Source organism: Nesoenas mayeri, assembly GCF_963082525.1.
Source record: "Nesoenas mayeri genome assembly, chromosome: 5".
Taxonomy (NCBI): domain Eukaryota; kingdom Metazoa; phylum Chordata; class Aves; order Columbiformes; family Columbidae; genus Nesoenas; species Nesoenas mayeri.
In genome coordinates this window covers 61,185,322-61,198,014 of record NC_137548.1, presented here as the reverse complement: position 1 = coordinate 61,198,014, position 12,693 = coordinate 61,185,322, and the positions used below count along the sequence as shown (strand labels likewise).

Below are 12,693 nucleotides of genomic sequence, written 5' to 3'. Positions count from 1 at the left end.
TTTGAGGACTCAGCAGAGGATACAACAGGGGTCTGATGGCTGCGGCTGCTGACTGTGCTTTGCGATTAGCGCAGGATCTGCCTCAAAACACAGCTGGTAGCTCTGCAGCTCCAAAGAATTCATTCAGCAGTCAGCGTAACGAAAGAGCTACCACAAATGTTACTGCTAGAGAGAAAAAATAACCAAGACAAAGCTGTTTTCATTTGTGTTAAATGAGTTGCAGAAGTTATAAATTGCTGCTGTTATTTGATATTTTAGCATTGCCTAGAAGCTGCCTTTAAAGGCCCCTGCGAGTTATGCATACTACAAAAAATGTAGGGGGTGATCTCAAGGATGTGGGGAAGAACAACATCAGGGTGAAACATACTCGGAAAAGCCTTTGAAAAGTAAGCGGCTGATGGCAGAAGGAAAGGGGCTGCGGTATCTCTAGATAAAATCGTACTCACTTGATCTCGGAGAGGGCTGCTCCCGGCTCTGGAATTCAGTGTCCAGATATCCCTGGCTGCCACCTCCTGTTTCTCGGCCAGCGGAGCGTGGACTGTGCACATACACATGCGTATTTGCTCCCGGGGTCGGTGCAGCGAGTCCCATCTCCTCTCCTCACAGCGTGGGTCTGATCCTGTGCTTTCACGTACAAAAAGGCGCAGCACCCATGTGCGGCTGCTCTCAGCTTTGGGGGTACAGGAAAGAGCTAAAGAGACTGAAATAAACGCCCTCAAGTACAAATCGCATTAGTGATTTTTCCCATGTTGGTTGTTTTTAACAGTAGAAGTTGACAAATAGTTTCTCTACATCCTCTTTAAGAGACAGGGAGATACTATTAAGTGACAAAGTCCTTCTGGTCCTTCCAGAGTGCAATTCTGAACAGTCAGTTACAAGTTAAAATCTAATGTATGCATAGAAACTGCTGGGCAAGTTCATATGGTGCTTTCGTTAGCGTGTTTGAAAATAACAGGTTAAAGTATGTAGCTCATATATTAGCATTTAGCTTTGTGCGTTATTAAGTGAAGACCAACGCAGTTATCCAGGAACAGGTTGTGTCAGCTCGTACTCCTGAACAATCCACACTAGAAATATGTACCCAGTTTGTCTTATGATGCTGTTGTCTTTAAACAGTCATGGAATTAAAAGCTAAAGTGTACTGTATCCTCTAGAAAAATGGAAGAAAAGCTAATTCTATTATGTATGCTCTGATCAATTTCCTCTGATGGTCTTATTTAACATCGCTTTTCCAGTGGCTGAGTAATATTTAAGAAGTAACTTGTGTTTGAATAAAACCAGAATGAGGCATGATGTTACGGATATCCTTTTATTTTAAAGGAATGTTTTTGTCCATTTTCGACTACAAAACAGATTCCATACATTCTGCCATAAATAAAAACGAACAATAAGGCAGGACACTACATGAACAAACTGAGAACAACTGTTTTCCAGAAAATGTGAATTAAAAATGCTTCACAAGTATAAGCCATCCAGTTTTTAAAATAAAACTGTTGAAAACCCACCAGATTTCAAGTGGTAGATGTGAACACCCTTGAAGAACAAAATGCAGCGTTGACATTTTGCACTTTTGGTTCTGAAAAACTAGGTTTTGTTCAGAGCACGTTTTAAGGTTGTTCTGGCTGTTTTCAGATCAAGAACCATATGGGAGAAGAGGCACCACAGTAACAAAACCATTTTCAAGACTTTTTGCAGCTGTCCCTTTTAAATGCTCGACTTTTCCGAAACTGATGGACTCAATGCAAGTCTTTGTCTGTCACAGTAGAACTCCAAACTTGTTTCACCGGATTCTCTTTTGCTGTCGCGCTCTGTAAATGTCGTGTACGGGGGGAACTACAGATCCTTTCTCCTCATCGTCGTCAGAATCTTCATGGGGTCTCTTAACAGTTTTATTGAGCATCGCGTTATTTTCCACAGGTCCGTTGCCCTCCACGGCTATTTCTGGTAGGCCACCGGTAATTATTCGCACAGCTTCATCAACAGCTTTAGAAAGAGAAAAAGATTCATTTGTAAAACTAGATCCCTGGTTTGAAATAAGCATGCAAACAAGGTCACCAAGACAGATACACAGTGGTGATTTCTGGAATGTGAGACATTTTCCTATGCTGTTCTACAAATGTTAAGAATTAAGGCTTAACTGTCTAAAACTCCAAGCTATGGCAAACACTAATTATAAAGTAAATGCTGCTGCTTCAGCTTGAGAGCTCCCTTTACACAAGACTCAGGTCATTTGCGAGCTTAAAAAAAGCAGGGAAGAATGTTGAGGAAACAGCGCAGCGAGTCGGGATTCATCGGAAAGTACGCACAGCAAGGCAGGTGCTGCTTAGGAACAGAGAAAGCTTGAAAAATACCATGTGTCATTGAAATAGATGGTTTATTTTCACTCTAAAAGAAATTAAATCCTGGCTTGCTTTCTCGCTGATCATTTGCTCTTTACACTAACAGCAGGGGTGAAGAGCAGTGTATTATGTGCTATGGTTTACATGGGGCCTGGGGTATGGATCTGTCCTGGGTTTATATTTCAGAGCTCTACCTTTGTAGAAGCTCAGAACACACTGCTCTGGAATGTTCTCAAGCACGGCAAGAGCGTGCAGTCAGTTATGCCTACCCAGGAACTGACCACACTGCACACTTGTAATTTAATGTTACACTGCTGCTAGAAATCGTGCCTTGCTTCTTTCAAAGGATATTCTGAAAATCTTCATTTCTTTCTTTTAATGGTTACCACCAAAACGTTATTAAACCAGCAGCTGGTGATTTCCAGCTTTTTATGTGTTGTTGATGACAGTTAAATGTACAAACATCTCCATGTAGATTCCAACCTGCAAACGCAGCCGTTTCAACAGTGTACCCTTAACTAGTAATGACACATCTGTCAATGAGGTTGGGATTTCAGACAGTAATATCCATATGTAAAACAAAGTCACTGTCACAGACTCCAGAGCGAACAAACAACTTACTGTCTGGCAGTTTGCATCTTCTGAATATCTCCATGAGCTCATCCACTTGAACAAAGGGACCCTGATTTGTTAAATAAGGAAAAGAAGAAGTTTAGAAGGTTCTTTTCAATGGAGTGATACATACTGTGGTTCTGTCTAAACAGAAACTCTTCTACAACTTTCTGAAGTTTTCAGAATTCATTAAAACAAACCTGGAAACAAACAGGAGGTGGCAGGAGCTTCATGAGGACGACAGCTGCTGGTGGAACGGGAAATACCCCCCCTGGGACGGGATGTAAACCTGGAGCTGGGGGCAGAAAAACTGTGTGAAGCCAGCGCAAGAGACAGCTAGACCTGACTTGCTTTTACAAAATGATTGTTTGACGCAAGTAATTGCTACCCTGTCACTTTTGCCTCTACTAATTACATATTGTTTAGTCAGTGATCTGAAGTCTACAAGCAGCGCATGTAACAGCTTATTACCATTTACCAGACCTCAAAATACTGGTACTTATTTCCATGTGACTTTAGTTTTAGGTAAAATACATACGCCTTTAGCAATCCAGTTAAATAACAGCCTAAAATGTAAGTACAGGTGGAGATGGCTGGAGACCAGGAAAGACTCACTGATGAGTTTTGCTAAGCACAGGTTAATAACAACTCGCTGCCAGGTGAGCGTTACCACTTCCGACGGAACATCTGACTTACGTGCTAAGTGTCTGGGCTGAAATGGAATCATTTGCTGAGTGTCGGGTTTGGGATATTCAGGTTTTCTGTCCACTTCGTCTTTGAGAACAGGCACGATGGAAGGTGCAACCACCGGGTCTGGAATGATGGCTGCCAGCTTGGCACGGGACACATCCTGCGAAAGCCAACGCGACAGCACTGAGCTCGGCAGCACCGCGGCGCTCGTTTAAATGACACAACAAAACATCCCTCTAGACCGGTTGCTTATCCTCGCTTTGTCATTGTTACCATTTCAGATGTCCTCTTAGAAAACCATCTGGGCAAAACTCGCATGTTTTCATCAAACATTTTATTCCTACAGTGTCCCAGCTGGGAGCGGAAACACTTGTTTGTGCTACCGAACGGGACCGTATTTGTCATTTTTGAGTAGCTCCTTTTTTTCTAGGTTAAAAAGATGGAGGTGAACCGGTGCAGAGCACTAGGCCTTCACAACTATCATTTCTCCCGTTTCATTCCCTAGATTGCTTTGGTTGTTAAAGTGAGCGTAAGGCAGCCAGCAGGCACGCAAACCATCGGCTCAAACAGGATTCAATCCTGGCGTGTTACAAGCACCAGAAACCAGCCCAAGGGCTGAATCGGCCCCGGGCCACCCTGCCAGCATCCATCAGGACGTGCTGTCTTGTAAGCACACCTGTAACTTCAAAGTAACCTTGTCCCGATTAAAAGAAAAGCATTAAAGAAGCATTAAAAGAAAAGCATTCAGCAGCAAAATGTCACCCTTACTTCCACCCACAAACTGTGTGAAGACCAAGAGTTCAGCTGCTTTGCCAAATGCAATGACTTCTGTATTTTTCAAAAACTGCTTTTTTGTGTAAGAAGCACATGAAAGCCAAGGTGCTATTTTAGAGACATGAATTGAAGGCTCTCTTCCTGTTCACGTGCATGGGAAACAGCAGTTTCTCCAACTGAGCTGTTTCTGCCTCTCTGGCAGCTTATCATGCTTAAAAAAATACATATACATATATATACGTATTAGGAAAGGCAGCCTATCGTGCTTAAAAAAATACATGTACATATATATATATTAGGAAAAAAAAAAGGGAATATAAGCATCTTCTTCTGTTCTAATGGTTTCCCAAAGTGTTATGGCCTTCCACATGACTAAACTGTAGTTAACATACACCTGGTCAGACACAAGATGAGACAGCACCCATGCAGGTGTCTGGCCTAGACTTTAAATTCCAAATAGCAGCACCAAAGCACTTCAGCCATAATAACTGAAAAAAAGCAGCAGCCCCTGACCTCTATAGATGTTTTTTTTTCCCTCAGGCATTTGCAGCAGCCACTGGGACTGCAGTATTGTGGCTTCAATACAGTTCCTGGTGAAGCCAGTGGAGTGGAAGGGCAACCAGCAATGTTCATACAGATGATTCTACACACTTCCAAATAAGTGGTTTTTGATGGAGCTCAGGTTTAAGTGGAGGCTGGTGGCTGGGTGGTGATGGCATTAACACATGGACCTTTCTGTAAATACAAATAGGTGAAGTAGCTGTGTTGTGTTCCTGGCTCCCTCCTGCCCTTGGGCCACCGTGCCTGGCACGTCCCTGCCCAACAAGACAAGGAGGCAGCACAACAGGTCCAGGCCTATTCTACCTCCTTTTCTATCAAGGGTAAAAAGCATAAGGCAAGTCCTATACACAAAATTGCTTAAGTTTGCTAGGACTGATACGAATAACAGTAAAATTCAGTGTTCTTAGCCACTCACCTTATAACCAAGGGCCTTCAGTTCGCTCGTAGAGCACGGGTACAAATCCATGAACTTATACCTGTCTACCAGCAGAGCTGTTTCTTTACCCTCGTATTCTTCCTTGAATGCCGTAAACCTCCGTTTTTCCACTTTCAGGATACTAGCTAGATCACCAATGTTGCTTTCGAAAGCTAAAAACCGAGCCCAGATTTCCCTATAAAAGAACAGAGAAACAGCTGCTCAAGGAGAAAAATTATAAACCAATTAAAAAACACACGAGAGGAGAGATGCAAAGGAGCTAATCGGTGAACATGTGACCATTTCTATGCTTTCTTTAGATGTGTCTATAACATGCATTTACCTTTCCAGTGCCTCAGGTATTTCTATCAAAACTTTCAGTCTAGTGGATCGTAAAGGACTTTGGTGTGGGAAGCAAAGGATTACTGCTGTGAACGACTCCAGCGTTTGAGGTGAGCTGTTACTAGCAATATGAGATGCACAAATGGACTTTGCTCATCCCACTACACAGAATCTCACTCTGATCCTGATACATGAAGGACTTTTCAACATAGATTATGATTTAGTTCACTTGCAGAGATTAGCGTATTCTAGCAGGGAACAGCAATACCCTGTAACACAATAAGCAGCACTTTAGAATTTTATGTAGCCCAAAATATATAGTTACTGCTTATTTGCAGAAAGTCTCATATATATAGCTTAAGCAACATCTGACCATATCTCTGGACTTGATTCATTTTAGCTTTGGAGTTCACCTTTGAAGAAGATTCAGCTTTTGAATTCTTTGTTGGGTTTTTTTTTCCTCACTTTTAAAAGGGACATAAAGCATTTCTCAAGAAAGATGAGAATTAAAGCGCAGAATGAATGTGCAGAGCAGGGCAATGTTTGATTTCTTAGTTTTGGTGCCTATGTCTACGAGAATAATAATGGTGAACACTTGGACTGCAAAGCGTTTGGTAACCATTTTTTCAGAGAAATATATTTAAAAATAGTAATGAAAATGATGGTGAATGGTTAACCCAAGTCTTTTCTGGTTCTTTCCCTATTTTATTTTCAGTTGGCTGGGAGATGCTCAGTATTCTCCTCAATAAACTCCTGACTCCCCTTCTCTAACATGACGCTCCTGAGAGATGCTCTCAGCTCCCTCTCCCCATCTACCTAAAGAATCTATATGGTGAGCGATGTATGTCATGAGCCATGCCACCAAATCCTTTCTGCGCAGGAGGATTTTGCGCTCTGTCCCCAACAATCTGTCAATGAGGTTTTAAAGTCAATAAATGAATGAATTTCACTGCAAGGGGGGGAAAGGGACTTTCACAAATCTGTCACGGTTGTTGCTATTTTCACATGAAGAGGGGAAGGAACATCTGTACCTAATTTTGTCCTGCTGTTCATTTTTCTAATTTCCTTGGGGTGTCTGTAGTTGAAAGGGGTTATGTATCTTTTTTAGTGTAGTGAAACTGCTTTGCAGACATACCCAGATTTCTCAGGTGGAAGGCTCCCTGAAGTTAAAACACGTTCAAACAAAACTCTCGTATTATTGTCCTCTTTAAAAATAGAAAGAAAAAAAGAAAAAAAATCACACTGAGTAAAATATACTAAAAGACAATTTTAAATCACGTCCATTCAAAGAAATGTGTACATTGAATTAAATATAAAGTTGACATTCTGATACCTGGATTTGAATTTCAGGAAGTAGAAGAAAAAATATGAATGCCTACATAAAACCTTACCAATGTTAAATTCTGCTGTGAATTTCTTATTTGAAAGTCTATTTTTGTTGGCAGCAACCAACCAACCCTCATACAGGTTCTTTGATAACAGCACAGCTATTGCTTGGCATCTCTTTAGGATCTCTGGGTTTTGTTTGGGTGGGTTTTTTTAATATCACAACGACATATCTCAGTCATTTTAAATTGGGCGTTTCAATTCATTATTTCCCTTTTAAATCAGGGTAATATTAATACACTTGTATGTTCCTCAGAAGACCTCCCAAAATTATAAGACCTGGTTCCCGAGGAGCATCCAGCCTTTGTGTGTCTTCAGCTGGGGAATGGAAGGGTTGGTGGTTTTGTTCTTAAAACTTGCAGCTCTTTCCCTTGTCTCTCACTGTGCATTTTACCATATGTTACATTTACAGGAGTTTATGGATCAATTTCCTTGCTTTTCAGTAAAGGCTGCTGGGTTGCTAAAACACAGCAAATACACTGGCAAGTTTTAAGATCATTTTTTCCTGATGGCAATCTATGCAAATATTCACATAGACCTAAAATAATTTATGGCGAAATCAAATATACTTTGACTTGAAAAAAAATATTATCTCTGTTTAATGCTCATAGGAGAAAAAAAGGTCTAAATCTGTTCGAAATTTTAGAGCCTGAAAAAAGCCAAGGTAGTGTAGTCTCACAGGAGGGATTCATGAGCCTGGTGCCTACAGAACAGCCTGGGAGGGTCAGGAGATCCAGCCACCTTCAGCCACCGCTCACAGCAGCAGCGTGGAGGCTGCTCCACAAACCTGAGCTAGTCCTTTGTAATTAGACCCCGGTTGTGTTACACCTCTGTGTTGGTATGTTACGAATCCTAAGCTGCCTGCGCCCTGTGCTTTGCATTCCAATCCTGCTCCCCAGCAGCACTTATATTCACAATTTGCTTTTCTATCTTGCTCATCTCATCTGTTGCGGGGAGAACAAGTTTAAATGAATTCTAGTAGAGACCAACTAACCCATCGCTCCTCCCGTGCTGACTTCAACCTCCCATGGATCTTTCTCCTCAGGATTTAGATTTCTCAGTGTTCTCCCCACTGTTCAAAGCAGATGCTGTAAAACTACTGCAACATGAGTTGCAGTTTGGAAAGTTCACTCTCTGTTCAGTGGAATCAAGATCTAATGTCAATGTACTTCTGGAACTTCAGCAAGGACAAAACAGCAAGGTTTTTTCCCAAATTAATTGCTGAGTTTTATGAAGAGGTTTCATTGCTCTTCGAGGAGAATGAAAACTAAAATACAAAGAACTTGGTTTGAACCTAAATTCACAGAGAATCGCTTCAGTAGACTTCTCAAAGCTTAAAGCTTACCGTTCAGGTGAGACAGGTAGTCGATATACGCCAGTACGTATTCTGGAATGTCCCCATATTTTTTCAGCCCTAGCTCAAAAATCTTAAAGGCCACAGACTTATCCTGCAAACATTACAAAAAAAGAAGTTATTAGCTTCAGTGAGCTACGCACCCTCCTGATTCGAATATCAAACTAAGCACGTGATTACCTTACTACAATAATACTCCATTAAAGCTGCTGTAACGTAGACGTGATGGCGGGTCCGGGTATCCTCTCTTGCTTTCTTAAATATCATTCTTCCAGATTTTATGCCTTCTGCTCGCCTTGCAAATTTCATATATTGGATATAAACCTAAGGTGCATATTAATATTTACATAGTATCAGTGCTAACAAAGAATACTGTGATATAATACAGTTTTGGAGTATATCTGAAATAATCTTTACTCACAAAATACAGCTAATAAATCCTAATAGAAACAAGACTGTGTTTTGCCTCTGTGTTGCTTTGCTATATCAAGGCAATGGAATATACCTAAGACCGATGCCCTGAAGTGACAATAGTTAATACACAGATTTGTCAAGGAAGGGGAGGTAAGAAGATGGATGTAATTTACATAAGCTGGTGGCTACAGAGAACTAGAGGCTTATTGTAAAAATGGTAACTTTCCAATAAAGTTAAGACATCCATAAGGCTAAAGAACAGTAAAAAGGCTCGATGAAGCATTTCACTGTACATTATACCATCCAAGATACAAATCATCCTGTCTGCAAATACTTATACCCCATCAAGGAAATAATGAATGTGCTATTTAATTCAGTGACCAATTTGTGATTTGCATTTCTTTGTGATTTAACTTTCCTCCACTCTGAGTTAGATGACAAAAACCAGCATTCCTCAAATAGGAGGAACTGGTATGTGGTTCCTCAGAAAATGTGTATTTGGGAAGCATTACGATCAGTGTTTAATGAACAGAACATGTCAGTAAATGGATACTTTTCCTCTGACACTGACCTGTTGTTTAATTTTAGACTTTAGATGACCGTTCTCCTTCTCATGCTTTGTTGTGTCTATTTATAAACTTAATAACTTTTTGAGGGCAGGTTACTTTCTCACACCATTTGTTCAGTACTGGCACAGCTGGCACTACAATGTTGTTCACTATATAACTTAAGCAGATGTACAGTCATACTCTTTGATACTTATGTGGTGCATTACAAATTTATTTGCAAACTACATGTACACAATCCAGCGTATTTCAATTTAGGGAGACCAATGGGCAAAAGTAATGTGCTTTTAATCAGTTAAGGTGAGGCAAAGTGAAGTTTTAGTTAAGCCAACAAAACATCCACCAACACTTATGAGCTGCGTCGTGAGATCTTTAATATCCTACGTCTTCATGTGTTGTTTCTATAGATTTTCCAAAAGAGAGAGAGCAGAAAAGTGCACGGCTTAGTGTATCTAAGTGGATTAAAGGTGATAATTATCAACCTTGCTGAAATTTTAATCTAATTTTGTCATCTCAGTACTCCACTGCCTCAGCACCTCCTCATTCCCTGAGTGTCCTCAGGTGACTGTCCACGCAAACGTGGAAAAGCTCAGGACTAGGGACCATCTTACCAGAGTGGGATCAATGTCTTCAATAGCCAGGAGGCGGTTATATATGCTGTGTACCTTCTCATACTTCATCCGACTCTAAGTAAATAAAAAGGAGATACAGACCGCTTGGTAATACTATTACAAATCACCTATGAGAATGCAAAAATCAACCTGAAGAAAAACAAATGGTTTCCTTTTTTCCCTAGTGGAGCAGTTCTTTTACTCAGATGCACTTTTTGTCTTGTGCAGTCATTTCTTCCCACATTAATTTCTCACTAGTGCTTACACACATGCTTTTCAAGAGCTCTGGAGTCTTCTAATTTAGTAATACTGCAGCAGCACCACCATTGTAGGTGTTTGGGAAGACTTTCCTTTACCTCTGTCTATAAGTAACGCGCAGACAGGTAGGAAAACCACCTTCTTCACTCCCCAGCCCACACCTTCCAAATTATCCATTCTGTTCCCTGCCAGCTGCAAGTTATATTGTGCAACCTTAAAACCCCTAAATAGCCCATACGCTTGGGATACAAGAGGATGCACTGAAAGCCCAGGAAAGCTTTTACTTTTTTTTAAGGGTGAAGGGATTTTTTTGCTGTCGTCCTCAGGATCTCCCTGCAAAGACTCTTCCATGTTATGGTAAGTAAAAGTGACAAAGCTGATGCTCTGGTAAATGTAAATCTATCAGCCTTTCAGCTTCATAGTAATTTGAAAAATATAGCAAATATTTGAGTGGAAAGACAGTAGATTTTTCAGAAGTTTTGTAACTCATACTACGGGCTTTTCCTCTTCATTTTGTCAGCTCAGTCTCAGAAACACTGAATGAGGTTAGGACTAGAAGACTCAATTAATTCTATAGAATTCTGTGTATTCACTATGTTTCAAACAAATGACATTATTAATGAGAGATGTCTTTAGGTTTTAACGTCAGTACATCGCTATTTTTGCTCACCTCTTCGTAATCTGCATATGCAAAATAAAGAAGCATATTCTTCTTTAATAAAGTGCTGATCGCTCTTTCATAAATATTAGCAGCCTCATCACTGAAAAGTTTAGCATTGTTCATGTCCTGTTATAAAATAAGTATGATAATATAATTGTTCAACATCTGTGACAACGAATGCCAGTGTATGGAATATCTTCTCTGTGTGAGAGGTCCCAGTGAACTTCCATGCAGTGCTCCGATAAAGAGATAATCATCTCCCCAGTACTTAAGGAATCACAAAGGCCAAAAGAATCCCACCCAGACCTAAAACTGGCCAACAATGCAACAGTTTTTCATAATTCTTATCTTAAATGCAAATATTTTTATTTCTTAAAATAGCCCCAATTTTAAAATTCTGAACATGACACAATTTATGGTGTTAAATGTTTTTCACCACCATCCCCTTGGTTCTTCAGTATTTAACAGTACACCAAGCAATGAAATACGAAAGAAAACCAATGGCGACCTGCTTACCCCTTTTTCAGCGAGCAGTTTACTCGATTGCTCGAGGTACTGTGCAGCTTCATACCAGATGTCTGGGTGATGTCCCAGAACCAAAAGGCATTGCTCATAGGCAAACATAACTGGGGGGGGAAAAACCAAACATCAACAACATAAGAAATATTCCCTGTATATTAGTGCAGAAATGGTACCATCTTGCACAATGGAAGTATGAAATACAAAACCCAGCAAATAAATGAGCCAATGTTAACACTAATTAGCTGTGAATACAACAATCCCAACCGCAGTTCTTTTATATTGCCAGGAACTTTATGGATCACAACTAGCAGCTAAAATCTGCCTCCCCCACAAAGGAAGGTGCAGATCTCACTCAAGAATATCAGCCATGAAATCAGATCCATTTCCTGAGCTCCAAGGACTGTTCAGTGGCGCACGACTATAGCACTGCACCCCCAAATCCAGGGATTACTGCCAGCTTGGCTTGAGCAAAAACTAAAGAGTAGTATAAAAAAAAACCACCCACACAATTCAAGAAACTTGATCAACTTCTGCCCCAGCGTGATCCCTGAACGCTAAATCACATCATCACTTACACTGGAGATCATTAACGGAGCTAAGAAATACAAATGTACACGTCCTAGCACGGTGTCTAATTACCTCTTTTTGTTATGAGGGTTTGATCCTCTGTACGCAGAGGATTGCTCTTTTCCCACTGGATGTATTTCTTCCACATGTCTACCTGCTGAGCCTCCTGTGGGGTATTTTGGGGGGGCACAGAGGGAGCATTGCGGTCCAGACCTTTCATCACTGTCTCATACTCCTGAAACAGAAGCAATATTTAGAACAGCAGATTTAAACACGTTAAACACTTACTTTAGGTTGTGCTTTATAAAACCGATACAAATATTTTGGTGTACCAACATTATTAGTCTAACACACACTTTTATTTGAAAATCAGAACAAAGTTTAATGGTAAATTGTAGAACTAAACAGAGCAAAGGAAAGTCAGGGGAGGTTTGTACCTTTGCTACACGTCGCGCATTCATATAATCTCTACTCCTGTCTTCAATCATCTTCTTAGCTAAGTGAATATTGATTCCCTGGAGAGGGTGAAAAAAAGAACTGAGAACATGCAATTTCACTTTGGAATTACTGGATCTTATTTCATACAGAAAGGATATTGCAAGGGGATGCAAAAATGAGCTA

The 12,693-nt window shown here is 40.5% G+C and overlaps 1 protein-coding gene across 2 annotated transcripts in view; it reads right to left on the bottom strand.

The window, feature by feature from the left end:
* Positions 1-1,398: 1,398 nt before the first annotated feature.
* The window catches only part of CSTF3 (cleavage stimulation factor subunit 3), a 49,075-nt gene continuing 37,780 nt past the window's right edge, over positions 1,399-12,693 (bottom strand). The window contains exons 9-21 of one of the 2 annotated variants that reach the window (XM_080344803.1): positions 12,510-12,587; positions 12,145-12,307; positions 11,500-11,609; positions 10,993-11,109; positions 10,065-10,139; positions 8,654-8,797; positions 8,465-8,567; positions 6,869-6,938; positions 5,392-5,587; positions 3,648-3,801; positions 3,152-3,246; positions 2,961-3,021; positions 1,409-1,983 (exon numbers count right to left, since the gene is read on the bottom strand). In XM_080344803.1, the coding sequence (XP_080200929.1) occupies positions 1,781-1,983; positions 2,961-3,021; positions 3,152-3,246; positions 3,648-3,801; positions 5,392-5,587; positions 6,869-6,938; positions 8,465-8,567; positions 8,654-8,797; positions 10,065-10,139; positions 10,993-11,109; positions 11,500-11,609; positions 12,145-12,307; positions 12,510-12,587 (1,569 nt within the window). In that variant the 3' untranslated portion in view covers positions 1,409-1,780. Of the gene's footprint in view, positions 1,984-2,960; positions 3,022-3,151; positions 3,247-3,647; positions 3,802-5,391; positions 5,588-6,868; positions 6,939-8,464; positions 8,568-8,653; positions 8,798-10,064; positions 10,140-10,992; positions 11,110-11,499; positions 11,610-12,144; positions 12,308-12,509; positions 12,588-12,693 lie in introns of both variants that reach the window. The other variant, XM_080344802.1, reaches the window with a different exon arrangement.